This window comes from Labrus bergylta, chromosome 16, assembly GCF_963930695.1.
Source record: "Labrus bergylta chromosome 16, fLabBer1.1, whole genome shotgun sequence".
Taxonomy (NCBI): Eukaryota; Metazoa; Chordata; class Actinopteri; order Labriformes; family Labridae; genus Labrus; species Labrus bergylta.
This window is the reverse complement of record NC_089210.1, coordinates 22,677,153-22,702,626: the sequence shown is the minus strand read 5'-3', so window position 1 is coordinate 22,702,626 and position 25,474 is coordinate 22,677,153. Positions and strand designations below refer to the sequence as shown.

The following is a 25,474-nucleotide window of genomic DNA, read 5'->3' as shown; positions in this document are numbered from 1 at the left end:
ACACAACCTCTGTTTAAACTCAGGCTATGAAGTTGATTTAAAAACCGAGATGGTAGCTTTAGCTTAGCTAGCGCATAGCTGTTCAGAGGATGAATTAATAGCTGTCTCAAAGCATGTTTACACCGTCTCTACATTCAGATAGAAACCTGAAGACTCGACATTGCTCAGCTCCATCTTGAGATTCAAAATGACTCCTCTTTAAATGCAGTAGAACCCCTCATTACCTGTAAACATAGATTGATGTGCAAATATGATGCTGCTACCTTTAAATAACCTCTGCAGTTTTCTATGGAGGGCATACGTTATTGTTCTTTAACTCAAATCTAACTTTTGAATTTTGATACCGCCGATCTGCTCGCTCTTAAAAGGCTGCATGTTCCTGCTCACCCTCTTTCATTGCTTTCAGTAAGTGCATGTCAGTTGCTCAACAAACCCTTCTAAGCTCATTGGAAAAGCTTTATGTAAGTTTATCTTGACTTTCTCCTGCACCTGTCTGCTCCACCTTGCTCTGTAAATTAACCTCTTTCAAAAAGCAGTTTAAAATTCTGAAGTTAACGCCATTACATAAAGTGTGAGTGCAATGTTGGAGCCTTTATACTCTCGGGAGGCAGTCTCACATGGGCCGCCACAGTGTGCGTGCGTGTACCCTGTGTGTGGGTTGGATGAGTTTGTGGGTGGATGAGCAGTTGATTTATTTACTTATGTAACACCTCTTCTAACACTGTCTGCAGACCTGATGTACATTAGGCCTATCTGAGCAAACCAGAGAGCTTCATTAGCTCGATGCGTTTCTTCCTGATAGTGGGGAAACGTATAAAACTCATAAAGTGTAATGCTTAGTCTGTGCTTTTGTCATATTGACTTATTATTTAATTACAGCTTTGCACCGTGCTGTGTCACATGAATCATTTCATTATCATCTGCATAGCTTCTCGTTTAATAGTTCTACTCTTCGTGCAATTGAAATAAACCGACCTGACTCAGAAGGATCCTTCCTGACATCTTTTTTTTTGGCACGTTCATAAGAAACAGAATGAGCACACCACAAGAAGCAGACATACATTTAAAGTTACTCTTCATCTGACTGCGTGTGTCTTTAAAGAGTGTGTCTGAGAAGTTCTGAGAGCAGAACTTTGAGTCGGAAAACAGGAAGGTTCACTGTGTTTGTCTTCCCATGGAGGATAAACAGAGACGGAGAGTGATCGTTATTTTTAGGAAAGACAGTTTTCATTCCTTTCTAGTTGGTGGGAAAGAGAGGCAATTTGCTTTCGTACAGGGATTTGATCCGCTTCCCACTTCAAAGCTGGGGCGAGATGCTATGGTTTCTTACCCCCTTCTTGTTTATTGTGGACTCATCTCATTTAAGCCTCAGCATGTTCTCAGGATTACAGAGCTGCACTCGTGCCTTGTTGGGCTTAAAATACAGTGAGTCAGAAAGGAGAATTATTACCCCACAGCAATTGCGTTTCGCTATTAAATCTCTCTATGAAGGGTTTAAGACAAAGATTGAGAAAACAAGACTCACCTAATTATATGAATTCCATGTAGATAAACAGAGACGGAGAGTCTCTTTCTGTTCAATAAAAACTGCTTTACACTAACAGGAAAAATAAGATGCATTTGAGCAACTACATGTAGAAGCAGTCAGGACCATTTCCAAAGTAGGACAACTTCTTTTTATTAGAAACTGCCTGATACGACATGCCAGGCAGACTTGGGTAAAAGTAGCAACATGCATCACTCTGAGATCTTGGCTAAAACCAGATTTCTGGCAGAGAGAATCAAAGAATTCAGGCATGCAGCATGTCCAGGTCTTCAGTTGCCATGGCAGTGCAGGTGCTAACCAACAGGCAGGTGACTGAGATTGACCAGAGGGCAGTGCTTGTCTTTGAGCCGTTTTTTTTTTTTTTTAAAGCCCATGAAGTTCTTGGCTGCTGGGAGTCTGAGTGCTCTTGATTTTCTTCATTTCTTGCTTCAGTCTGGGGAGTTTGTGAAAGGCATCAGGTGGGTGTTAATAACTCCTGCGGCTCAGATGGAATTGTGCTTTCTGAGTGAAAAGGACCTCTGATGTGTTCTTCATGCTCCAGCCTGCTGTTTAATGTTTAGCTGAAGTATGGATCTGTAACATGCATGGGCACACATGAGCATACAAATGTGACGTTAGCGTTTCCTGGGGATGTTTTTTTTTATGGGTATTGTCTCTATTTCTCTCTGCATTACATAACATCACCTTACCTACTTGCATTTCTTGCAGCCCCACAGACAGACAGGTTCATGGCCTGTCTGTGGGAGACTTCTATAGTCTCTGTTCTAAAATGAATTAGGATTAGCTCTGCTGGACTCACTGAAGGCAATTACCTTTTAGAAGACTCCTCCGCGCTTGCCTTTTCATCAGGCCTGGGCTCTGCAGGGCACAGATGAACAGATTCATCTCTCTAACAGGAATAAAAACACAGAAAGCACGGTGATGAGCTGCACATTTATGGTTTTTCTCCGACTCTTAGTTCTTCAATTTAGTCCAAAAATCAATTAATTAACAAATGAGAGAAATAGGGGGCTGGCAGTAGAAACTCCGGGTTAAGTCAGAGTGAAAAATTTGGCTGATTGCGTTCAAGCATATAGCTCCTCCTAGTTTTTCAGGAGTTTTCTACAAGTGTGAAAACCATATAATTTAATTAAAGCAGGATAAAAAAGTGTTCTTGTGGGGGACTTTTTAGAACTGCAGATTAGTTCATACTTTTTTTTTTTTTTTTTTTTAAGTAGGTAGAGATGGGCACATGCGGTCAAAGAATTGTAGTCCATGGAGGGAGCTGTCCGTGGTGCTGATCTCCCCCTTGTTCCTGGTGCCTTACAATCTATGAATCTAGAAATATGACATGTCAGCCAGTCTATCTTAATCTGCTGCAATCTGATTTTCACACACTGTAGGACCGATATCAATTTCCCATGCTGTGATTGTCTAAATCCATCATAGTGTCAGATTGTTTAACTTTTCTGTCACTTTCCGTCAGAGCTTGCTATTTGGCATTTTGAACATATTCTTGTCAAATTATTTGTGGAGTGTTGTTTGGTCTTCTAAATGTTGAAGCCTGAAGGTTCTCACTTGCAACTTATTCCCACAGTCACAAATAGCAGCACAGAATTTGGAGGATTGATCTCTGTTGCAAACATAATGAGTCCCCAAAGTTGTTCACTAAAAGGAAAACCAATATTCTCTGCTTCTCTGAGGATTCTTTATGTGCTTGTGGGGGTCGAAATGTCTTCATTCAAATAAAGGCTGAGGTAAAAAATATTTACGAGTCGAAAGAATGGCTATTAAGTGGAAGAGAGAAATAGGAGAGGAAATCTTATCAAAGCAAAACGAATATGCTAATACTGTATGGGAAGCCAATTTTCAATAAATGCACATCATAGTATACCCAAAGCCTTCCTCTCATTTCCGATGAGAGAAACCAATCTTTCCTCCTCTTTTTCCCACAAAGATCTGCCTCAACCTCATGACACCGAAGGCAAGTAATCCTTCTATCCCTCAGCTGATGTAAATCCAGTGTCGGTGGAGAAGAGCAGCACCAGGGAGCTGCACTCAGCTGTCAGTTATGTCGACTGTGCCCCGACCGACACACCTCTTACGCAACCATAGATTTCACCTCTCTGAGCCCTGAATAACTTCTTCACTCGTGTTTCCCAGAAGATTAGCCCTTATAACTCTGATCCTTTAACCCACCCTCTTAAACCAGCAGCAGGTTACTGTTATCACTGATTCTGTGAAATTTCTCTGATGGATTGTCATTATGCAGACATTCATTGTTCCCAGATAATTCATCTTAATGACTGTTTCTACTTGCACTTCCATGAAGTTGATATTTGAGGTGCAGAATTTCCTTTCAATCCATCCAACGGTTGCACAGACTTTTATCGCTCGCGGGCATTGTTGGTTCCAAGAAAATGTACCCTAATGACTCTGATCTCTTCACCTCTTAAGTAAAAGACACCTGTTTGTAATTATTCTGTGAAATAACTCAACATTACAACATGGATTTTCATAAAATTTTGTGCAGATGTTCATTGTTCACAGATAATGCTTCATTAAGATTTTTCCTCTTGTGCCATGGGTAGGTTGACAATGAAGTTTGTGCTCAACATTAAGCTGGTTCTTTTGAAATATCTCCACAAACTCGAACAGGATGTATTGTAATATCTTTTCACCATGCCCCATCAGTATTTCTATTCTTCCAATACCTTGACTTTTCAAAACAAATGCCAGCTAAACTAAAGGCACCCCTGTTAGCCTCCCTTTAGTCTCCTTGGCAACTGCCCAAGGTTTTCTTATTGTGACTGTCTCTTCCTGCTTATTGTGGTCAGTTCAAGTGGAAAAACAGCATCTCTTCTTCCTGTGTGCCATTCTGAAAATCCAATGCTCCAACGGTTTTTATTATTCTTGTATCATCCTCTGACTGAGATGCATGACCGGTCTGAATGATCTGCAATTGCTCAACTCATATTGGCATGCCATGTCCAACCCAATATTGAAGTTTTCCCACAAACGGATAATTTGTCACCTGAGGATGGAGAGAGAGTTACATATAGTGGGCAAATAAAGTCGGTCACAACAGACCACACTCTGCAGCCTACAACAGATCGACAAAACAGATCCTCCCTTCTGCAATGATTTACTTATAGTACTGTTTCCAGGAGTGATCGATAAATGTTCCTGACAGGTTAAAGACGCATGGATCGAACCTGGCATTCTGATTTATCTTGCCTTGTTTGTAGTCTATTTTACTCAAGACCTTTATCTCAAAGATTACCTTTGCCGCCCTACTTCAGGTACATGCGTTTTGTAAGCTAAAGCCAACATGTCCTCCTTCTACGGTTAGATTTTGGTCCTGAATGGTCTCCTCGGTTTGCCAAATATGAGACCAGCTATCACGGCAAACAGCTGTTGCAGCGATGGAAGCAGGGAAACAAAGTCCGACAATTGAGTCTATGGCATTTTTCTGATAAGCTACAAGACCGGAAATGTGAGAAAACTAAGAAAAATTGGAGATGGTTTTGAAAACATTGATAGAGGGTAGAACACAGACAGGTTTCAAGACTCATGCAGAGCTGGCTAAACACTGAAGCTCCAATGTCCCTGACATGGCAATTTGCGTAGATTCGACTCTAGCGAGGAGGGGGCGGGGGGAGACAGCACTCTCCAATGTTTTGAATTTGGACTGCAGTCCTAATTTTAAACGCTTCTTGTCAGAGTTACATATTGCTCCTTTAAAAAAGTTGTTACAAAGTGCTTAAATAAGAATGCATACATTGTCTATAGAAAATCTTTATTTCCTTCTTACTAGTCTTACCTTATTCATCCATCAATATAAGCACATGACCTTTGCTCTGTAATCCCCCTTTAAGTATCCCTCTCCTTTCCCTGAGAAGTCGCCCCACATGTTCACATTTACACTCTTGGCGTCCTCCTAAAACTAGAAGTTTCACACCTCACTGATGAAGTCAAAGCATATGTATTCAAGTTTCCATTTTTAAGCACAGCAAGAGAGTTTTACTCGTAACAGACGGCCCCTTTGATTCAGATTTCTCGTCCCTCTGATGTTATTTTTGGGTGTACTTGGTATGTATGCGGGGGAGGGGGATATGAATCAGGCAACTGCAAAATGATCAGATAAGATTGCTTGAAGTGACGATTTCTGGCACTGTGCTCCTGCATTTAAAAACATCACTTTTATAAGCCAGAAGAAGCTTTACAAATAGCTGGTTCGATCTTTGACCTTGACCCTCTGCTACTCTGATGTTCATTATTTATCACAAGTACAGCCAAAAACAAGATATTTTCCTCTTTAAAATGATCTGCTAACCTTATTCAGAGTGAGTTTTCTCTTTTTGTTAGTAATGAAACATGAATTTTAATTTAATTGTGCGCTGAAGCTAAAGCGGAAGCCAGAAAACCGTCCAGTGGGACCCGGGTCATCTGTCCGCTGCAGTCTGTCGCATCGGCCATGAGCAACTACTGATCCAAAGCCATAAAAAATGAGTTTGTGAAGAGGACCATTAAAGTCTGCAAAAAAAAAAAAGAGTAGTCATATTCAGCCAGTGTGTGAGCATTTCAGTGAGGTTTGGTTTGTTCCACCTGTGGGAGTAAAGAGGAGGGAGATGAGGCGGGTTCATTGAGTCTCAAAGGGGCGAATCTGCTTTAAAAGTCTAATAACCAGAGTCTGAGACCTTGAAGATAGCACAGGAACATCTGTCACCTCTCATACGCTCGCCATATATGCTGCATGACTCCTTTTTTTTAAAATAATGAGGACAGAGAGGTGTTCAGGCTCCTACACGCTCCGTGCTTTACTAATGAACCCAGTCCCCTTAAAGAGTGTATAATGTACAGACAGCAGGCTTTTCCATTCATCTCAGTCCTTGCATCTCGTTTGCTTGCATCCATCCGTCTCGTTTACGAGAGAATTATTTCATTTCTGACTTTCCCAGCACAGAGGAAATACTGTAGGAGGAAACCATGCAAGACCTCCCATCTAATGACAAATCGGAGTGAATTTGAATTGTTGTGTAGTTGATGTATTAAGTTTTATCTGATCAGAACGTTGGCAGGGCAAGAATTATAACAAAGAGTTGAGTAATGAAAGCTTAAATGATTATTTATCGAGTTACATTTATCACAGTGTATCCCATGGCCAAAAACAAGAGCTAGACTGAAATGATTCAGGGTCAGTAAGTCAATGTTTTGTGGATACATTTTTGTTTGTTTGTTTTTATATTTTTTTTACCATTTGAGAAAATCACAAACCATTTCAGATCCTCTGGAACATTGTCGAGCATGCTCTCAAACAATTTCCACAACAGTGTATCTAAAGTAGACAATGTGCCACTCGCTGTGTGTGCACAGGTGTGTGACATTGAATATAAGTGTGCACGTCTCTCGATCATCAACAGTGACATGTACAGAGCCCCTCACCAGACAATCCACATGAAGGGCAAAATAATAGGTACAAGAACGGGTCAAGATGTAAATACTTCTAAAAAATGAGACACCACAACACGTAGTTGAACCTATTTAAAGAACATTTTACATCTTATAATTGGAAACACAGGCCTGCAGCTTTTATAAATCATTCCCAAAAGTACAATAATATGAACCACAGGGTTTGTATCTTGCGTTTCCCATCGGTAGGTCTCTCAAAGACTAGACCTCCTTAAAGCAAGACGTGTTAGGAAATCTCAAACATTCAAACCAGCAAAAGAAAGACGAAATTGCTGAAAATCACCAAAACCAACATGAAGGCACTAACAGGTTTGATATTAAGTTCCAGTCAATCAATCTTCATTAGTATTGCTCCAATTCATAACGAATGTTATCTCAAGACTCTCTACAAAAGGGCAGGTCAAATACATTACTAATTGTAATGTTAATCTACTTGTGTATTTATTTAAAAACTTAAAAATAAATATTGATGTCTGTTTTGGTACCATAATGACCAAATACCCAAAAATTAACAAGACATTGCAAACCTTCAATTCCTAAGATTCAAAGTGAAAAGGTGTTTAAATTATTTTCAATATGCAGAAGCAACAAGCAAAGATTTTACTAAGTTTGCAACACACAAACACATGAAGAGGCTTACCTTAAAAAGAAAATATAAATACTTCAAGATGAACGTAGTATAAGCAGGTTTGGAAATTAAAACATTAGAAATATAGAAGCAAACCCCAAACTTATTCATTTTGTTGTGATTTTTATACGCGGCTGAAGAGGCTCCACAAACTATTTGTTTGACATCACATTAAAAGTTACAGCCGCTCATGAAATGTGAATCTATCCATCAATAATCTATTAAGACTCGGTCTCATGAAATGAGATACTGGTCTGCTTTCTGTTCAATTCCATTCAGCAGCACATTGAGAGGCTGTCAATGACACACACACACACGTTCACACACAATGTACACACTCACACCGATAACAATGCTGAACAGATGTGGTAACTGTTAATGAATCAGGCAACATCCAGGCAGGAAGCTCTCATTGTTAGTGGCTTCTCTTACATCACCGGCGGGCAAATAAAAACTGGCAAGGTCACTGTGTGTTTGGATGCAGGAGAGGTGTTCGGATGCAGACAGTCTAGCTGTAAGGCTCAGTAATCACTGCCCCAGTGAGAAAAAGGATTAGAAAATAAGCTGCGAGGAGACACATGCTGATAACTAAGTGCATACTGTTATCTGCTGTGTGTGTGACGTGGAATAGAGCTGCAACAACTTGTCAACTAATTGATCAGATGTCGGAAAAGCAAGTTTACATGAAGTTCACAGGTATTTAAAGGTGGATATAATTCAAGACATGTAGTGTAAATTTAGTTACTGAAAACATGGGTTGCTGATATCAAATTAGGATCTGATTACCTAGCTGTAATATGTAATAAAGACGTCTGGGAGAAACATACAGTTTGTAATTGTGAAATGCATTTACATTCATCTAAATACTCGAGTACTCGCATTACCTTTTATGAAGGAGTACTCCCTAATTATGTTTTCTATACTGGAAGAAAATTACACTACACAAACCTGATGGAAAAATAATAGAGATGAACTTATAATGGACAACAGTGTTTTCAGTCCTTTGAACCATGGACTCATTAGCCAGTCCATCCTTAGTAATGACCCCCTAAATTACATAAAATGAGGATCTTCTCTCTCTATTGTCTCATGTGTCTGCCTGTGTGTGTCGTGTTTATTGGCTCATTTTATAAACGGTGGGTTGCTTTTACCTTCATTCTCTTTCACACTAGCGTCATCGCTGACGTTTGATGTTTTAGAGCTCAGGTCATTATTTGACACGCTGCGTTTTGAAGTATTTGTTTAGAGGCTGAAAACCTCTTTGGTTTGAGAGCCATGAGGTCATCATCTTCAGACAGCATGTTTATTGTGATAGTGACTCATGCAACAAGTGGATGTTAGTCATCGCGTCATTACTGCGGCTCATTTGGAGGCTAAAACTAGATGCACTTTGGCATGAGTGCTTTTGCATAATTTAGTTTTGAATGTTTCTTTGTTAATTTACGCCCAGCAGTTGTTTTCCCTTTTTGGCAAAATGGCGATGATTGTGCAGTTTTTTGTTTTTTTCTGTTGAAATTGCCTCCCAGCAGGAAGCAAAATCAGCCTGATTACAGAAGCACAGAGAGCGCTTTTGCTTTGACAAGGATGCTGATAGAATTTTTCGTTTGAGTCTCTTGAACTATTCAGAGAAAAGTCTTTCTGATGCTGAAGACACAGATAAAGTGTGACTGAATCCCAACGGGGCAAGTCAACTTTAAAATGCGTTCATTGTGTGGATTATATTGAAATTTATCTCCCCTAAGTCGTCCTGCTTATATGTAACCAAGTTTAAACCTTCTCTTTACAGCACAGTTCTCCCTGAGGGACAACAAAAAATCGACTTTATTTTAGTCTTTAAATGGGTCTCTAAAAAGGATTTAAGAAGTTTATACCTGTATAAATGAGTGAATGTAAGTGTCTGCACATGTAAAAGGACAAGTAATTAAAAGATGAGGAAAAAATCAGACAGCAGGGAGAGAGGCAGCTCTGGCATGTGAGCGAACGATAACGGACCCAGCATAGATATCAAGCTGTGACTCTGTGATTGCATCTTGTTCTGTGGAAGCTTCCGCTCCTCTTTCATGCCTTCTCCGTCAGCGTGCAAATCACTGACAATCTCCAATCTTTAGGTTTCTTGTCTTTCACTCGTTTCAAGCTTCCATACATCTCAATGTTGTTATTTTTAAATAGTGAGCAGAGGGATGGCTGACAGCATCCACCCTTCTGCCTGCCTGCTTGCCTTCACTGAGTGGGTGCAATTAAAGTGCCAAGCTTGATGAAGCCATCAACAGGCTGAAATGTTTCTGCTGCTTGCAAAATAAATTAAATTGGGATGAATTTTGAGCTACAGTGAAAACTCACTCACGCCACAAAACATTAAATCTTTTACATGTGTATCAGTATGTATACAGGCCTAACTAAAAGCCATTTGGATGCATGTTATTTTTATGTCTTGTTGTTTAATTAGGGATAAGCTGTTCTGTTGTGTTGTCATACAAGCTGCAGCTGGTATTATGTTAAAATTTGTCAAGCATTTAATTTTCACTTGAATGGCTGTCAAAGCGAGTGTGTGCACATGTGTAAATCTGTCTGTCTGTGTGTGTGTGTAATGGATGGGGGTTCACTTCTGCTCGGGGAGGTGTTTGTAATTAATGACAAGTCGCTTTGCCACCTGCTGCCCTAATGTCACAGGGATCTGCAGAGACGAGCCGAGAGGAGCAGCATGAATTATTAACCAGGACATGAAAGAGGTGGCAAGTTAATCTTTGGAGTGTGAAAACATCACTGGACAGGATGATGTCATGATAGGAAGGGTAAAGAAACATATAGGGAGGAGAGATGGGTGTTGTTAATCAGTGATACCTGTACCAGACAAACAGGTGGAGGGACTTAAAACTGAGCTCATGGTGGTTGGTGAAAAACACACTAACAGCAGCAAGTGGTAAAAGTTAATGAACTATCGTAAACACAAGATTTATGCTAAATGATTAAAGGAGCAATATGTAAAATATCTACTGAATTAAATTATAAAATGACCTTACTATATGATCAGACATTAAGAAAACATGCTACGTTGAAGTGCTCGATTCTCTCACAACAGAGCAGCAGCCAGTATGTCCCCCTTCTAAGGTTTGATTGTGGTGTGAAATGGTATGTATTTGTTTTGACCAGAGAAGGTCGGTGGTTTTAAGGCACCTGGTGGAACCTACACTGAAGCCAATTTTTACAAGATAAACACCCTATCTCTAAATGGGTTTGTTTTTTTACAGTCCAGGCACTGTAGCATCCTCTTCCATTTACTTGTAAATAATTAACAGGTTTAATGGCACGTCCCCCGCCTTGATTTGCTGCTCATTTGAGCTAATTTCATCATTAAAGATGTACATCCTGGTCCTTGAGAGATTGTGTCTCCAATGGGGAATAATGCACCAGCCGCCACTGGAAAACCTTTTGGGCCTTTGCATTGTGTTTGCATTTTTCAGCCACCTTTAAAAAGGCAAAGTTCAACAAAGCAGGACACTGAGTTGACCCATTTTTGACATGCATACTATGGGGCAGTTATGCTGCTTTTAATGTTATTATTTTGGGTTGAAGGGAATTTTTTGACTCCCGTTTGTGTAGATATCCAATCAGCTCTATTTTTAATGTTATCATCTGTATCATCAATTCTTCGGTTCGTGTGGTTTTAACTGAGAGAGCTAAGTTCCCCTGCTCCCCGAGTTGTAGAAGAATGCCTATTTGTACCAACATTATACTGTAACTGCAGATGTTTTAGATTCTTTATACCTAACTTATTTACCATGAGTTTTTGTGTGTGCATAAAACCCAAATCCCTTAATTCATTACACACTGTGCACGATGTGTTTGTAAAAGGCTGCCACTCAGTGTTACACTCATGCATGTCCTCAAGACAACAAAACATCTTCTAGCTAAACCAGTAGGCACAAACTCACCAGGATACATTACCAGTCAGTACAGGTCATCACATCCTGAACTCAACAGTTCTTGACTGCTAATGTGTGTGTGTGTGCAGGAACATCAGAGTGAAGTCGATCCAGAGAATGATCCCCTGATGCTGTGCCAGCACTAATGTCAGCTGTGAAGTAGACAAAGCGGGATGAGAAATTGGTTTGTTTCCTCCATAGCGCACAATTAATCCAGGTTAATTAGGCTTCTTCCTTTTAGGAATCAATGCCACAGGTCAAAGGTTGGTGCATTTGAAGACATTTGGGGAGAAGTCTCGTTAAGAGAAACGTTTGGTTCAGATGGAAGGAAAAAATGCTTTTGGGCAGAATGTTAGCGTTTATCCAACGTGAGGTTTCTTACTCAGCGTGTTTTAATTTTGTGTAAGCAGTGCATGGATTTCAGGAAATGTGTCTCAGCATTTGAGAAAAAACTGTTAGAAATGGCAACATATGCGTTGGCAGATATTTTTTTGGAGAAGTCTGTGATCATGCTGCACAAAATAAAAATAAAAGTGCTTCTCTGAGCAAATGAAAAGCAGAGAAGAGAGAGGAGAGAAGAGGGAGAGACACTTTCCCTTCGGCCATGCTCATCGTTGCCGTGTTTACATGCACTCTGTGTGTTTACTTTACAGGGTGAAATGTGCTGTATACCGCACATGTGTTCATATACTGTATGCATGTCGCCAGGGAAGAAGCAAATTAGACGGCCAGACGAAAAATGTTTGGATTTCCAGCCAACAGCTTGCCCCACAGTCTGTTCTGTCCTGTGATTCAGCCCTCACACATGCTCGCAGCGACCACATTGAACTGTATTCTGTGGAGTTGCCATGGGATAAGTGTCATGCCAGTGTGTGAAATAAGCCCCACAGAGGTCAAGGCTCCCCCTCGCAGCCTTCAGCTGAATAATAGATCTTTGATACAGCATCACAAAATGCTGTGTGAGTGCCTTTGTGTGTATTTACCGCCTAAGGGCAGGTTTGTATCACAGCTAGTGTCGGTATGAGGGTGTTGCTTCAGATAAAAGATCAAATAGAAACAAAACCACGTGTTTTTCTGCAGCTGTAATCCAAAACATGAACTGATGAAAAGCGATTAGGGTAAAACTTGGCAGGTTAGCTCTAAACTCATCCCATCTTTGTGAAACCATTTCATTTTTCAGGGTAAAGTGTTTTGTATTTTTTGAACATTCTGCAGCAGCGCGTCGCTTCACGGGAGTCTAGGTGTCAAAGAACGAGGAAGCCTGCATTTCTTTAGCAGTGCAGCCTCCATTGTTAAACAGCCCTAAGGCCCACTGCGCTTTCAATTAGTCTCTGTTTTCAGCTTCACCAGGTCACCCAAGTGAAAAAGTCAATAACAGGAATGTTTTGGCTGTTGCACCGACAGAACAGTCAGAAGTGTTGTGGAGAAGTGCACTTTGCTTTTTCTGTCAGAGCCGAACTGATGAGCGAGGAGACTTCCTTTTCCTCCCTGAAACAATGAACATTCAGTTTTTATGGTATGATATAGTATAGTGTGACCTTCCAAAATAAAACAAAAACCACTACAATTATAGTTTTAAAAAAAAGTTGAGTTGTTAAATTTGTATGTTTTTGTTGTGTTTTTGGGGCTTTCCAACCAGCATCAAGATAAACATCACTGGTTGAAGCCATTGTTTCCACATGAGCTAAGTCAGCAAGTTTAATTCGTCAGTGAAAGAGTCTCATAGTGTCTTTTAGTGTGCGGCATGTGTGAGTCTGCTGGTGGAATAAGATTTATGGTGCTATAAAAGTCTCCAAGAGAATACCAAAGCTTCTTAATTGAAAGTATTTGTAGAAGACCTTCCAGTGGTTTGAAAATGCTGACAACGCGAGAGGAGGAGAGAGGACAGAATTCAGAATGAAAAAGGATAACTGATCATCTTCCTAAATAACAGGGGTGTTAGAGGAGGGGTTTTGAAGAATCTTCATCCCGTCTCACTATAGTTACATCAATTAGGGCTCTATATCAGAATTTTCATCAGATAGTGTTATATCTAATCTTTGGACAACTAATTTTTACTGATAACAAAGAGTCTGCCATGATATGATCTGGATTCAAAACAACTTAAATTTGATTTAAAAAAAATGTTTTAATTGAGATCTTGTAGGAATTCAAAAATGTTTTAACATAACCCCTCAGTAGGTTCATGTTTAGGCATAGTCACTACGAATATTGTACTTTAATGAACTCTCCACATGATTACCATTCCAACTCTTACCAACCCCTCTGTCATCTCACCTTCAGAAACTCTGCAAGATTCTGCTGGTCCTTTATTCCCCTCAGCTCTATCGTCCTCTCATAACACCTCTCAACAGAAGGTTGAATTACTTCAATAGAGACGGGCAATAAAAAGATGTTTGTGCCTGACGCCTGGTTTGTTGTTTATCTCATAAAGGCATTGTTTGCATTGCATGCAATATTTCTGCTGACCCCAAACATAACCCCACTGCTCATTTATTCCATAAAGTGAGTAAATTATCTGTCTCTTTCTGATCTGCTTACCATATTTTAGTTTATATTTTAAGAAAAAGGCTAATAGAGCCAACATTGTTCTTGCAGAAGATTACAACAGCAGAGACTGTGGCTTTGTCTGTGCAATAAAAATAGCACCAAACAGTGATTTCGACAGATATGTCTGAAGGAATGAATTCATGAAAAGAGACTGTGAGAAAAAGAAACTGAATTCAACAAAGGAAGATGGGAAGGAATGGAATCAGGAAGGTTGAAGACGATCAGAAATGCATTTTCTTAGTTTAATAAATGCTTAGGCTAAATGACATCATAAATCTGTCCACTGCAGATGGTTAACAGAGGTAGAATTATTTTTTTAGGACATAAGATTTATTTGATTTCATGATTTTTACAGTAATTTTAAGACATTACAATTTGGGTCGGTCATCTCTCTCCTGGAAGGATGGGATGTTCGATCCCCAGCTCCTACAGCCACCTTGTACGATGTGTCCGTGGGCAAGACATCTCACCCCGAATTGCTTCCACTGCTTTGTCAGCGGTGTTGGAGTGTGTGTGAATGTGATTAGTTACTTCTGATGGTCTCTCTACATAGCAACCTCTGCTATCAGTGTCTGTGGTGTAATGGGTAAATGTGACCTACGGTGTAAAATCGCTTTGAGTTGTCAGAAGACTAGAAAAGCGCTACAAGCTCAAGTCCATTTACCCTTGTGTCTAATACAATATCTCATAAAATACAGAGATAAGGCAATATCTCAAACAAACTATAATATTTCTCTTAGATAACAACCAATACATTGAAGAAGAATGAGGGAAATCTTGTGGCAATAATCATCACCAAACTTCTTTCAGAACAAGTTGATAAAATGAGTTCCTTTCTGTATGCATGGAGGTGAAGGGGTCGAGTGTGTGCGTGTGTGCGTGTGTGCGTGTGTGTGTGCGTGTGTGTGTGTGTGTATGGCATGTGTAAGTGTGTGTGTGTGTACTCTACGTCTGTGTCAGCATGGCTTGGATAGCTTGACAGCTGGGAGTTGGGCTGACTGCAGAGTGGAGCGCTGCCTCTCAGCATCTCCCTGCACTCACTTCTTCAGCTTGTTTCCCCCATTGATTTGATTTCTGACGTGTGTGTTGAGGCCAGGCCGCCGTATGCATCAGCAAACCCTCGGAACAAGACATCCAGATACGGCGCCATATCCCCTCTTTCCCATTACTTTCATCGGGGAAATGTGAATTTGTCTCACACACATGCTCTTTGCGTGTCCTCTAAGCTGCTGCTCTTTGCCTCACATCGCTGCCATTAAAGTTTTATTGGCTCACACTTCACGAGCCCTTCTGAAGGCTCCTCGTGCATTTGTAATTTATGATCACCGTGAAGTACTCTTCAGACTTACTTTACCTTCTCACTCATCGTGTTCCTTTGGGGAAAGAGGAGAGGCATTAAATGACACACATGCAGGCTCTGTGTGGTAAAGGAGAGGAGTTTGTATTTGAAGATCTGTTCTGTTTGGAGGCAGCTCAGGGATTGAAACTGACCCAAAATGGATGCAAGCTTCCGAAGCAGTCCCTCTGTACATTTTAAATGAACACAGAAGCTTATTGAAGCTTGAGAAAGTTTTTAAAGGCAAAGTGGAGACTGGGCTGCCGGAGCTGTGATTGACAGTCTGTAATTTGTTATACTTAAATTCTCCACAGTAGACTTAGACATATAAGCTGCTCTGATACTTCTTATCCTGCTCTGTACTCACTCTCAGGTTTCATTAAATCTGTGTTTTCTACATCCTGTTGTTTGATTTAAAGTCTTAACAAATCCAATATAATTATAAGTGCAATAAAGCCTGACTAACCACCCAAAATCCCCCCAAACACCACAGTGCCAGCATGAGTTTCATTTTCTAGGTCACTAAATATTTATGAAGCCTCCAAGCACATTGGGGCATTTTTTTTTCAGTGACAACAACAACAACAACAAGAGGGAGAAAGTCTTTTGAGAACTGTGATTTCTAGCAGAGCACATTTACAATCTAGTTCCCAGCCCGACTGTCAGTGAATATGTATGAGACTCCTCCTTTGTGAATCTCAGGGAGGTAAATCAACCGAACCCATCAACAAAGAGCATATCTGTTTCTAAGTGTTCTGCTGGCAGATTAACAGCATCTCGTTGTGGGTTGATATCTTGAGTTTCTCCTCGGGGATCGGGGAATTAGAAAGGTTAGCGACGGCTCACAGAAACAAATGAGGAGAGAGGATGGAGGGGGAAGGCTTTTGAGCGTTGCCGTGGCACCAGGTGATGTAATCCACAATGGCGTCGCAGGAGGCCGACATGTGGGTCAGCTATGATCATCTTGACCTCTTCCTTCTCTACAGCGCAGCCGCTAGCTCAAACATAATGGCGACTCAAGTGCTGAAATCGATGTTTATGTGAATGTTCAGGAGAAATAGAAACTGCTATTGAATTTTATTTTCTTGAGGGCAGCCTTTCATTGCAAAAGCATTTACTCTAGACCTCGCATGGTCAGTCAATTCATGTTTTGGTCAACTATCTTTTCATAATTTATGAATGTTTCCAACCATTTTGGTCCTAAGTACCCAGAGGAAGGGAGTTATAAAGCCGTGACACTTTTCTCTTTGTTGCTCTTCTCCTGTCCATATGAGTCATGTTGTCTGATAAAATATCACATCCTACTGTTCTTAACAGTCAAATGTATCTCTCACAGTGAATCTCATCTGTGCAAAATGTAATCAAAGGCAGTTTCTGCAGCGAGATGTAACTCACTTCACCTGACACTTCTCAGTGATTGTGGTTATAAGCATTAAAAATGACTGTATTGTAAAATTCTTGTTGCTGATTGTCCAAATTGTTTTTCCTTTTTGGTAATGGAGGAATCCGTGTTAATTTTAGGTTGTTTCATAACCAGATAAATCCTCTTTTCATGTTCATTAGGCATGGTAAGATTAAAATGTTTCACAGTAGCAGCCCCTTCTTCCTCCACAAACAGCAGAAGCTGTGGATACGGGCCATTGGTTCCACAGTGTGCATGGATCAATAAGATGTTGTGTTCCAGAAGATGTTGGAACAGCAGTGATGATCAATGAGCTGAAGGGCAGAGGGCATAAGGCAGGTCGACACCTCGAAGCTGATTTATCTGTCTGACTCACCTGTCACAGGTCAGGTGTGCAAAATGTTGTCTTTTCAGCTGATTTAGTGCCATCAAGAGCAGCTCTAGTTTACATTGAATCAAGTGATTTTTAACTTGAACCAACGCCTGCTGTCATTTAGACTGATTTTAATGTGAAAGTACGATGTTTAACTTTTGTGCATCAAGCCATTAAGACAGAGCAAACCTCTGACCTGAGAAGCTGCCTGTCCATTTAGCTGAGCCTCACTCTGCCTTGTGATAGAGCAGATCAGAGCAACGTCTCGCTAAGATGGAGAGACGGAGAGAGGTGAGAAGAGCAGAGGGGGCTAATCCTCTGGAGGAAAGAGGCGAGGCTTCATCAAAAGGGGGCAAAGTGAGGTGAAGGCATGCAATATTGATGGAGGAGAGGAGCGTGTGGCCAGTAGATGAGAGGAAGAGCCTGTTTGCAGAGACTGGTGTTTGACCACTCTGAGAGGAGAAAAAAAACGTTTTTTATAGATGGAAAACATGTTTTAATTAAGTCACTGTCACTCATGGTTTCTTGCTTTCATTTCAGAATAAAGTCATGAACATTGATGGAGTCAAGGTGAAGCTTCAGGTAAGAACTTTAATAAATCAAGACAACCATCAAACTGTTCTCATTTGAGTTTCTATGAGCTGTTTTCATTGCATCATAGCCACCCTTTATCCTGTTTCCAACCCTTCATGTCTGCAAGAGAAATCCAATTTTAGCTTAAGCACAGATACAGTTGGCAGGCACACTAAAATGATACATCAACAACTAATCTAGGCTTACCACATGTGTAACTATATACAATGAAACACAGGGATGACCAAGTAATGTTTCTGCCCAGTTAGCCCAGTAAGTTTAAAAAAAAAAAAAAAAAAAAAAAAAAATGTAGTACACAAGATCAACATACAAACTGTGTCTCACTTCAGAGGCTGCATCCTTTGCAGGGTGCATTTGAAGACTGCTACGACGAATGCAGCCTAACCCAGCCAATGAAGGATCCATGCACTAATGTAAAAAAAAAAAAAAAAAAAACGCATGAAGTGCCTTTGATGCATAAAATTATCTTTGAAATAGTGTAAGTTAAATTAAGTTACTTATGTTGGCTTGTTCAGTTGCAGCTGTCAATGTTGCTAGGCAACACGAGCAGCTAGTAACAAAAAGGAAAAGAGCAGAAACAGCTGCTGAGCTAAAACAGGAAATCTTATTTAAATCAATCTCATATCAGCTCAGTCTGAGTGATCTGCACTGAGTCTGCAACCTTAGCGATGGGTTTTCTTAACCAATGCATGCTACTTACTTTAGCTAGCTAATAGGTTCCATGCAGCACAAGATGTAGAAATGGGAATTTTGTTTTAAGATTTACTTTTGGGCTTTTTGTGGATTTATTCTCCTCGAGACAGGAGAGTGGACAGAGTTGGAAATCAGAGAGAGAGACAGACTGGGGCCGCAAGTTGGATTCAAACCTGAGCCTCTCGCTAAGACGGCAATAGCCTCAATACATGGGGAGCACAAACTAACCACTAGGCTACTGAAGCCCCTGAAATGGCATTTCCTTTTAAGAAAAATTAATTGAGAGGGCTTTTTGTTTTTTTCCACTAATGCTTTTCATCAGTCTTTTGTGTTTCATTTTTTTTTTTTTTTTTTTTACGATAACCACCACCCACACTAAGAGCTACTCAGCATTGTTTTGTTTAATATTTCTGTCAAACAGAGCAAGTAATTATGTGGAATCGTGCCTAATGATCTTAATTAGGGGTCTTACGGAGGCTGGTGGAGCGGGCCTTTGCTCTGTTATGTATTCATTCAGGGTTAATTGGCTCAGAGTCCATCTGCAGAGAAGCCTGTAGCCCTCAAAGAGAGAGAGTTTTTTTTTTCTTCTTGTAATCATTATTACTGCCACTTGGTCCCTAGGGGGGCGGTTCCCTGCTGGGCCATCAGGAGGCAGAGCCAGCGTCACAGCTGACATGTCTCAGAGAGAGGGTCCAAAAAATGCAGAAAATCTTTGGCGATATGTCTGAAAGGAAAAAAAAAAAAAAGAGGGAGCGGTGCAGTCAACCTTCACAGGTTCATTCCCTCGAGGGAGGAAAGTAAACGCTGTTTTCATTGGAGCCAAATTGTGATGAGTGACAGAGCTGCCTGATGGGAAAAAACAGGAACTTAATTAGCCTCAATGCTCTGCGGTTAAACAAGGTGAATGGTAGCAACTGTGACTGATTACTTTACAATATCATGATGAAGTCTGAACTTAAAAATGTTGAACGCTAATAGCTAACACCTGATCATTTAAGCAGCTTTGCGCTTAACAGCAATCTGTTTTTGTTGACTCTTTCTATTCTAGATGACCTAACTGTTAACCTTTCAAAAACTTTGATAAACCAACTGTGCGCTACATTTACAGCCTCAAATGATTTCCACGCAAAAATAGCATCTGGTTCCTGAAAAGGGCATTTAGGACTTAGAGAGCCAGACATTTCCCTGCAGAGTTGTTGGATACCAAGACAGATCAAATAGAAAGTAGAACGTGCATTCATTAGACGGAGTTAAACAATACTTTATTACATCTTTATTTATTGGATCATAGAGCTTCGCCATAAAAGTAGTGCTAATATATCAGTGTTGTGACTGCTTGCTGCGCTGCCCCCACGTGGCTTCATGAACCAATAAACGAAACAGGTTTGAGTAAAGATCTTTCTCTGTGATGAATTTATAAGACAATGGGCTGTTCAAAAGTCCTCTACATTTAATTTCCTTATTCCAGAATAATCCAGTATCATCGGTGTGAATTAATTTGCGGGTTACACAATGAGCTGCTGCAGGACGCCTGAGCAAACAGAAGACTTGTTAAAAAGATTGAAGCTTCTTTGTCTACTCTGTGATGAACTTCCTGAATATTCTCTGCAGATCTGGGACACAGCTGGACAGGAGCGCTTCCGCAGCGTCACTCATGCTTACTACCGAGACGCCCATGGTGAGACACACACACACACACACACACACACACACACACACACACACACACACACACACACACACACACACACAAAATTGGGCAAAGTTTTGAGGATGTTGTTGATTTGATTTGTTGAGTTAATAAACAAGCTAATATAATATGTATACTGGAAATAAAATAAGGGCTGGTGTGATAGTATGAATAAAATGGTCTAATGATGGAGCAGTTTTAAAATGTTGTAAAGTGTTTCCTGGCAGGTGAAGATGAATTTAAAAACATACACACTCTTCCTGTGCATATGTTTATACAAGTGAAACAAACAAGTCCAAGCAGGATTCCACATCATGAATTTTGGTGATAGTAAAACGCGTGGGCCCTGGAACTAAACCTGTGGCAGCAGGGTGGTGCAGGGTCTCATCGTGAGAGGGCAACCATCAACTCTACATCAGTTTGTTCCTCTGAGGTTGTTTCAGTTTCAAAGGATGAGTTCTGTAGCTTGTTTGCATCCTGCAGCTCTCTTGCAGTTAAGGGCAGTTGAAGACCAAATTAAAAACATACAAACTCCTCCTGTACAAATGTTGATACAAGAGAAATAGGGATGTGCTCAGTAACTAAAAAAAGAAAAAAAAACAGTGTCACCCTCACTAGTCAGCAATACTATCGTGTAAAACTTCATATTTTTATAAGTGTCAGCCCACTATATCGTAACTTATATCAAATAGGACTGCCCATGTGCTCCCATGCAGCTCAGGTGGCATTATTTGAAAGAGGCTATTGGTCTATCGAGATATACTTCCTTTCACATTTTTAATAATAAGAGTACCAAAACTTGCTCCCCATGCTCTGACATAAAGTAATATAAATATTCTAATATAAAGTTATTTTGTTCTGGTAGCATTATTTCAGAGGGGCTATAGACTGCTATCGGTTTTGTGCTACGGTAGCATCTTGTGACAAGGTAGCACATCTCAGCACAACACTGGTTAAATGTTGTGTCTAAGCAGTAATGCAGCCATCCTTCACTAGCCGGAGCTGAAGCTCTGGTTAATGGACCCGCTCTCCCTGCTCTACTGCCTCGATTTAAACCTGCTGTGTGGACCAGATGACATCTCGTAGGAGCAGCATGGTTTGGCAGTGTTTTGATCTTCAAAACGTAGATGTAGTTGTAAATGGGCTATGTCAGATTAAACTGGCTTATAACCTCTCGACATGTGGATATTAACCTGTAATGCTGGTGGTGCTAGTGCTAACGTTAGCCACACTTGACAAACTGGTTCTGATATTTTATATCTTCAGACGCTGTGATCCCACAGTTCATCATGTCAGTGGTTGCACAAGATATTTAGTGTTTTCTTATCTTTTAGACTAGTCAAGTAATCTGAATTAAAAATTTCATATCGATAATAATTCATAGCAGCACTACTGTGAAGTTGAAGATAATTTGCTGATAATGTGCTGTATTATCAAGCCCTGAGGTTTAGTAACTCTCCTGCTGCAACTGAAGGACATCACATTCAGGGTTCAAGGGCCTTTTTGATGATCTGCATTCAGTGTGTGTAAGAGTCTGCATGTGTGTGTGTCTACTTTGTGTTCATCAAGATGTCATCATTGGCCGTAGGAGTTCACTAAGCTCTGACTTGCAGCTACAATGCAGGGATGCTTTTAGGGAATTGAATCATTTGAATCCACAGAACCTGAACCCTGAGCAATAAAAAAAAAAAACATGACGATGTAATCCTTTTTTCTGGTACTTGATATTCACACAGCGTTGCAGTTTGTCATTTCCTCCCCTCGTATGTATGAAGAAAGCATCGACTTATTTGGTCTTTCAATCTCTGGTACCCACAGTGTCCTTGTGCAACCAAAGGAAAGTTGTGCGTCTGTCTATTCAAGTTTACACAAATTAAGCAGGACTGTGTTGTGTTTGTGAGGCGCTACATTCATAAATGACGTACAAATCATCCGTGTCTGTTGTTGTGGTTTGGCAGCTAGCCTGCATAATCACAACATGGATTTATTTGTCTGCGTCTCATGGAGGATGCAGACCCCAGACGAATGCTAGCAGGTCCGGTTTCAGACACGACGCCTGTGTGCATATATTTCTTGAAGAACCACACTCTGGGGTGTAGCCTTAGACACCTCGGCAGCAGGATTAGAAATTACTTTTCCATCACTACCATGCAGCGTATAACAAGACAAGTTCCACAGAGGATCTGCACACACCACCAGGGATGTGACCTTATCACCGACATCACCTCCCTGCCTGTCTGTTAAAAGGAAGAGAAAGAAAATAATTGGATCTGAATGTAAAGATCAGACTTTATTGGTGACCCCTGTAGGATTTGTGACAGCCTGACAGCCAGCTAAATTAACATCTTTGGTGCCTATGGTGATACTACAGAGGAAAAAAAGTTATCTCTTTAACACTTGAGCAGCCATAGAAACCAATCCTATAAATGGTTCCTGCTGTGATTCACTGCAACTTTTTCCCAAGCCGAACAAACTCCTGTTCCGGCGACAGACTGTCAGCGAGGCTTTTGAAGTCGCTGAAGCGCTGTACAAAACTTTCTGTCACTGATGTTTCCCCGGCTGTCGGGATCTTGTTAAAAAAAAAAACACACCTCCATATTGATCTTACCTTCATACTGTGTGTAAACTCTGTCAGTCTCTGTAGAGAAACTGGAGTTTGTTTTCAGAGTTAAGCACACAAAGTGTCCTTCCTCATATCCCCACAGTGAACTGATCATGTAACACAAGTTGTAGTGGATTTTAAGTGTAGGCTCTGATGACCTCTGAAAGATTTAAGCTTCACTTTTCATCTCTCTACATCAAAGTATCCGTGTAATGCCAGCATTGGGAAAAGCTTCTCCTTGCATTCTGTATAAATCTAACCTGCTGTCTGGCACAGGTTTCATTTAAGATAAATGAGCCAATTACCAAGTAGAATTAGAACTGCATCCCTCCAAGCAGTGAGCAGGAAGATGAGATAAATAATACTTTATTGATTTACTTGATTCTAAAAGACTATAATGTAATAGCAGAGATGTGATGAAATCATTTATTAGGCCAATCACTTCAAAGTACAGCTGCTAGATTATGGTAAAAATCATAATCACGGTTATCTTCATATTGAGATGATTAAACACAATTACTCATGGGTTTAACAACATCTACATCCCATGGGGAAATGGCCTGAAACGGTTACATGACCTAACTGGTATTGGTAAGCTTACTTCCTGTCAAGAACCACAATACATGCACTCTGAGGGGTTTTTAACTGACATTAGCCTAACTTACTTATCGTGATTAACAGACAGGCGAGAAGGTGATGAGGTCACATCCCTGATGGTGTGTGCAGACTATTAGCCTGAAGATTGACTCTTTCTTAGTTTCATATTATTTTAAATGCGCTGCGACAGGGTAACTGCATAAAAACCTTTTTGTTTACATTTTCCAAGCATCGTTATTACCTTAGCCAGTTTAAATTAGAGAGGAGAATTTCCTCTAGAGCATTGGTTTCTCAACTGGCGGGTCGGGACCCAAAAGTGGGTTATGCAAATGTTTTCAGTGGCTCGGAAATGTGTACCTGGAATTTTTTTTTTCTCTTCACTTTCTTGCACATTTTTTAATTAAATAAATTTCATTGGTTTTAAAATATCAGAAATGTGGGTTGCAGTTTTTCATGAGGGAGAATTTTCAGTTGAGAATCACTGCAAGAGAAAACAATGCAAACTTGTGCAAAACATGTTTAGCAAAGAGATCAAAATTTTGGATTGTTCTCCGGGATGTGGCTAAGTTTTTAAGCATAACGTGAGTCAAGGAATATGCAATTTGTTTAACCTCAGTGACCACAATTCAAATTCTGCCTAGGGTCCCAAAAAAGTTTGGGGTCAGCTGTCTGTTGTGTGTTTTTCTTATGACTTGCAACAAATTCAATGTTTCCACCAATTGCACAGAGAGAGTGTGCAGTTTGGAGAAGCCTGCCAGCAGCACTTTTATGACCTCAAAGGTAATTAACACCAACACTGTTTGACATGCAGACACTCTCCTCCATGAAGGCAAGGAGAAATATGATGAATGAAGCTAATTGGTACTGCTGTAAATGTTGGAGGCTGAAGCAGAGCTGCAGGCGGAGAAAATTCAGAGAGAGAATGAGTGTGGGAGGGTGGAGGGACTTTGTGAGTTAGGGGAGGCTCCGACAGAGGACAGAGAGAGAAAGAAATGAAGGTATGATTATTTTAGATGTCGTTGAAATGCAGTGTATCCGCTGTGTGCGAGAAAAGGTGCAGACTGCCATCAGATATTCTTCAGTTCATTTCAGTGTGAAAATTCAGTGACTTTATCTTAGTACCTTTTCTTCCCCATGCTTATCCTGGTTCAGTCTATTTGTGTGTACAGCGATAAAACAAAACAGGAAGGAAAAATAAAATAAGAAATGGACATAACAGAATTGAATTAAATTACAGGCTTTCTCTGAGAGGATACAAACAAAAGTCCGCAAAAAATTTCACTGAAGGTCTTCCAGTTTCCTGAGAAACTACATGACAGTAGATTGATTATATTTCCTCTATGCTTCCTCCTTTGCTAAACCATACTGTGTGTGATCTACATACAAATAGATTTCTCTCAGCTCAAATCCATTTTATATTCAAGTCAGACTCCCACCATGCAATTCTTTTACCTCTTCACATGCTCTTTGATTTGTTTGTTTTTCACATCTGTAGAGAGTAGTCATTAGAAAGGCGTTTCAGAAAGCAGTAACACTTCAATGCTTGAGCACCAGGGGACGTTTGGGTAAAGACACTTTATCTTTACCTCAAGGTGCAAAACAAATTAGTGAACACATTTCTGTTGTGACCTGGAAAAGTTAAAAAGTAATTTCAACCCCCACATGTTTTGGCTGAAGTGCAGCTACCCTGGTAAAAAAAAACACACTTTTGAATATCAATGTACAAACATGGATAGGGCTGGGAGGGGGAGTAAAGACCAACCGACTCACTCTTCAGTAATGTCACTGTCAGCCACAACATCAAACATCAAATCAAAATCTATTCATCACACTCACACATATAAACTGATTAGCAAGTTAAGCTAGGTTATTTAGCCTTGAGCGACAGCTGGAGAAGCAGCAATGACTTTTTTTTTTTGACAGAAATGTCGTCTGAAGTCGAGGACTTTTCTCCCCTCAATCTCCTCTCCATTTGTCTAGGAGCTTCTCTGTAACTATAAATAAGGCTTAATTTCCCCATAATGACCATTGATGCACCAACTGTGTTATTAAGTTCTGCCTCCTTAATGCACTGTGTAATTAAATTAAA

At 40.3% G+C, this 25,474-nt stretch overlaps 1 protein-coding gene across 1 annotated transcript in view; it reads left to right on the top strand.

Moving 5' to 3' along the window:
- Positions 1 to 25,474, top strand: part of LOC109994003 (ras-related protein Rab-26) — a 60,383-nt gene that overhangs the window by 5,774 nt on the left and 29,135 nt on the right. Inside the window, exons 3-4 of the mRNA XM_020647169.3 lie at positions 17,750 to 17,791; positions 20,108 to 20,174. Coding sequence (XP_020502825.1) covers positions 17,750 to 17,791; positions 20,108 to 20,174 — 109 coding nt within the window. The remainder of the gene's footprint in view (positions 1 to 17,749; positions 17,792 to 20,107; positions 20,175 to 25,474) is intronic.